Source organism: Barbus barbus (genome assembly GCF_936440315.1).
Source record: "Barbus barbus genome assembly, chromosome: 24".
Lineage (NCBI taxonomy): Eukaryota > Metazoa > Chordata > Actinopteri > Cypriniformes > Cyprinidae > Barbus > Barbus barbus.
In genome coordinates this window covers 29,320,589-29,325,370 of record NC_136752.1, presented here as the reverse complement: position 1 = coordinate 29,325,370, position 4,782 = coordinate 29,320,589, and the positions used below count along the sequence as shown (strand labels likewise).

General features: G+C 32.0%; 1 protein-coding gene across 3 annotated transcripts in view; it reads left to right on the top strand.

Annotated features, from left to right (window-relative positions):
• The window catches only part of LOC306843750 (putative methyltransferase-like protein 24), a 21,880-nt gene extending 17,916 nt beyond the window's left edge, over positions 1-3,964 (top strand). For all 3 annotated transcript variants that reach the window (XM_079375400.1, XM_079375402.1, XM_079375401.1), the window contains one exon: positions 2,591-3,964. In XM_079375400.1, the coding sequence (XP_079231526.1) occupies positions 2,591-2,914 (324 nt within the window). In that variant the 3' untranslated portion in view covers positions 2,915-3,964. The remainder of the gene's footprint in view (positions 1-2,590) is intronic.
• Positions 3,965-4,782: the final 818 nt, after the last annotated feature.

The window sequence follows — 4,782 nt, the reverse complement described above, 5'->3', positions numbered from 1 at the left end:
ACGCATCATTTACTGCAAACACAGCGCAGGCTTCACATGGACTCTCTCAGAAGAGCGGCTCTGGGCTCAAAGACTCAGAGATCTGCTGAGAAACACAAACAGAGATGGAGAGAACACAAAGACGCCGCTAATGAATTCATTATCTGCTCATAATTATGGCAGCAGATATTATAGATTTATGACTCCTGCTTATGGATGAACTGAAGGAGCCAAAGGAGGATATCTATATCTATCTATGCATATAGGTTATTATTAGATAGGTGCTCATAATGTAACGGCTCATCCATGTATATATATACATCAGCGGTCAAAAGTTTTAGAATGGTAAGATTTATTTTTTTAAAATGTTTTTTAAGAATTCTCTTCTGATCCAATATACAACAAAATCAGTAAAATTGTGAAATATTATTATAATTTAAAATAGCTGTTTACTATGTGAATATCTGTTAAAGTGTAATTTATTTCTGTGATCTGCAGCTGTATTTTCAGCATCATTACTGCAGTCTTCAGTGTCACATGATCTTCAGAAATCATAATAATATACTGATTTACTGATCAACAAACATTTCTGATTTTTATCAATGTTGAACACAGTTGTGCTGCACAATATTTTTGTAGAAACCGTGATACATTTTATTTTTCAGAATTCACAGATAAATAGAAAGTTCAAAAGAACAGCATTTATTTGAAATAGAAATCTTTTGTAACATTACTATTCAAAAGTTTGGGGTCAGTAAGAATTTTCTCTCTTTTTTTATATAGTATATAAATTATTTATATACTATTATAGTATTTATTAATATTAAGAATAAGCTTTTATTTCTATATTTTCAGTTTTCATTTTAATTTAAAAGTTTTAGTAATTTTAATATGTGCTTTTGTCATTTTTATTAGTTTTGTTTTTTTATATTTAGGTTTAATTTATTTTTATTTCAGCTTTCATTTTAGTAATTTTAGTACTTCAACTTAAGTTTTAAATAAGTTTTTCAATCTTATATTTATATTTTATTTCATCTGTATTTCAATTAACGGACATGATTTGATAGTTTTATAATATCACTATTGTTTTGTTTTATTAATATAAGAATTTGTTTATTTTCATATTATATTGGAAATGTGTAAGATTTTTCATAATTGTTTTAAAATATGATTCATTTTTGTTTTCATTTGAATTTATTTTAAGTTTTAGTCGTTTCATTTTGCTTTGGCCATCTTTATAAGTTTTTTATTTATTTATCTAAATAAAAATGTATCTTTCATTTATTAATATTACAGTTTTAGTTTAGTTTTTCATCTAATATTAATATTTTCTTGCAGCTGTACCCCAATTAATAAAAAAATTATTTTAATAATTTTATATATCATTGTGATACTCTTAATAGTTTTTTATTAATATCTTGGATTACTTCTTGTTTTTATCAGTTTAATTTTGTTTTATGTTTTGCCATTTTTATTATTGAGTACATTTTTCCTATTATTATTATTTATTATTTTAGATGTCTATATAGTTTTTATAATTTCTCTTAGTTTTAGTTTTTTTAGTACATCAAGTTAAATGAAATGAAAATAAGATCTATCTTGCCTTGGCAAATAGATGATTTAAAAAAAAAAGAAAATAGTTTTCTCTTAAGGAACAAAAATGTTTTTCTTATAATTTCAGTTGAAGTTAACAATAATAACCCAGGTTTGAAGTGAGATGAGGCTGAAAAAGCACGGACAAAGAACAACAGTAAAATTACAATGACCTGCTAATATATGCTTTTATTTAGCTTGAACCCGAGCTTCTTTGACTCATGCCTGTATAATTTAATATCCATTATCCACACTGACCATTCATGTGCTATCATTTATCATTTGGGGAAGTCGTGGCCTAATGGTTAGAGAGTCGGACTCGTAATCGAAAGGTTGTGGGTTCGAGTCCCCGGCCGGCAGGGATTGTAGGTGGGGGGAGTGAATGTCCAGCGCTCTCTCCACCCTCAATACCACGACTGAGGTGCCCTTGAGCAAGACACCGAACCCCCAACTGCTCCCCGGGCGCTGCAGCATGGCTGCCCACTGCTCCGGGTGTGTGTTCACGGTGTGTGTGTGTGTGTGTGTGTGGATTTGTTCACTACTCACTGCTGTGTGTGTGCACTTGGATGGGTTAAACGCAGAGCACCAATTTCGAGTATGGGTCACCATACTTGACAATACGTCACGACTTTACTTTACTTTTACTTTACTTTATTTGATTTCAGTTTTAATTTTGTTAACAAATTAGATTTGATGTGTTTTCATATTTGTGAAATATTGAATATTGAAAGAATTGTCTTTAAAGTTGTCCAAATGAAGTTCTTAGGAATGCATATTACTAATCAAAAATTAAGTTTTGATATATTTACAGTAGTAAATTGATAAAATATATTCATAAAACATTTTTTGCATAAAAAAAAGCATAATTTTGAGCCATACAATGTATTGTTGGCTAAATATAGCTGTGCTACTGATGACTGCGTTTGTGCTGCAGGGTCACGTATATCACATCCCTGCACAAGCACTACTAACCTTACTCAGGTTGAGTCATTAATATTACTGCTGGTGTTCCTCTCAGGTGGATGTCCTGAAGGTGGACCTGGAGAGCGCGGAGTGGAAGATCCTGGAGAACCTGATCCTGGAGCAGGTGATGGACTCGGTCGGGCTGCTGCTGCTGGAGCTGCACCTGCAGTGGGCGGGGTTTGAGGTGGGCGGGGACGAGCCCTCGGTGGTCCGCTATTGGTTCAGTCTGCTGAGGGAGCTGGAGCGCGCTCACTTCCGCCTCTATCACAGCTACAGCGACCCGAGCAAGCCACGCCTCTTCCTGCACAGAAACCTCAGGAACACCAGCAGCTCCTTCACACTGGGCTGGGTCAACACCCGCTTCACGCCGCAAGGATGACCTTCTCAATCACACGTTCATGCCTCCTCTGTGTAAAGACGCCTAAATGCCACTTCAGAAGCGCTTCTGTGCCTCCTTTGCCGTGGAAAGTCGATGAGAACATGACATATGTGACCCTGGAGCACAAAACCAGTCATAGGGATCAATTTTTTGAAATTGAGATTTATAAATGAGCTTTCCATTGAAAAATACAAATATACCTGTGCTACTGATGACTGTGCTCTGGGGTCACATGTAAAGATGTAATACTACAGTGGAGGCCAAAATGATCAGAACACTAGTATTCTCAGCAGCTAAACATGTATGGAGCGAATTTTGTGCCAAGTTTCCTCATAAAAAGGCAAATGAGTCTCACAGTTGTAACACACAATACATATTTGTCCACACCTCTGCATTTTCTCTCAAATAGAGTTTTGTATTTGAAAATCACTTTGTGTTTGTTTGGAAATCGAGTTTTTCTTTGCAAAGCACATTGTGTTTATTTCCAAAACAAACAAACAAATCTCTGTTTTGCTGTAGTGTGTCAGCAGGAAATATCAGTTATATTTCCAAACATTCATTTGGCCATTAATAGTAATAATCCAGTGAGTTTTGTCTGGAATGACATGAAGAAACAGAACAAACTGAGACAGACTCAATCCAGAAGAACTGTCTCCAAGACGCTTCAAGAAACCTTGAATTGCTATGTTTTCAGTACAAAATAGAATATTTATGGTATATTTTGTTAACATGTTGCTTGATAAAAATGGGTTGAATTCAGATCAATTCAGGCCATTTTATGAATATGTGAAAACCTGAATTCACTCAACATTGTGTGCAAATACAATGTGTATAAAATATATTTGCCACCTACCTTGACTGTTGGAGAATTTCACTGGGATTGCTGAAGTGCATTCTGGGATTGCCTCCTTCGTGATATGTTTTGTGTAATAACAAACACACTATAACGACAAACCCACTGTTGTGCACTTATGATATTTGCTTCTGTAGAAACAGCAGGGTTGCTTTCCCATAAAATAAATAAATGAATAATTGTGTTTAATTATTCCCCAAATTCCCTGTGAAGTAGTAAATTACCCATAATGCTGAAGCAAAATCCAGCTTCCACCCAAAGTAGCTCTTACCATGGAATCAGGAATCACACTAGAAGAGCTCAACAATCATACACCTAGATATAATAACTAAAAATTCTACATTTGGGATCATATTTTTATTCATTCAAATTATAAAACTTAAATCAATATATAAATATGACTATTGCAATAACATTATTGAATATTGCAGAATAATATTTGAATTATAAAACAAATAAATATGACTATTGCAATAATTCTATTGTACTGTAAATAATTTTTTTCTAAATAAAATAATAATAATATTTATTATAAGAATTATTCCAAATAATTGTACCTAAATTATACATTTAAACGAATTAATCATTATTAGTCAGAATAAAATTTTAATTATTAAAATTAATTAAAATAATCACAATTGCCATTATACTACTGTAAAGTAAAAATATTATTCAGAAAAATTTCTCAATTATAAAATTAATGAATAAAGAAAAAATTGTAATAATAATAATCATTATTATTTAGAATAATAGCATTTAAATTATTACAATTAAAAGAAATATTACAATTGTCATAATACTATTAATATTAGTAATGCGTGTATATATATATATATATATATGGAAAAAAATCAAATGCATATATTGAGAATTAAAATGCACTATTTTACACTATAATAAATTTCTTAGTCAATTTGAGGAGTTTATTGCCTCAAAGAATCTGTTTTATGCTGTAATTGATTGCCTTTACTGAAGAAACGTCTATGTTGAAAATAAATGGGAAATTTTCACAGAC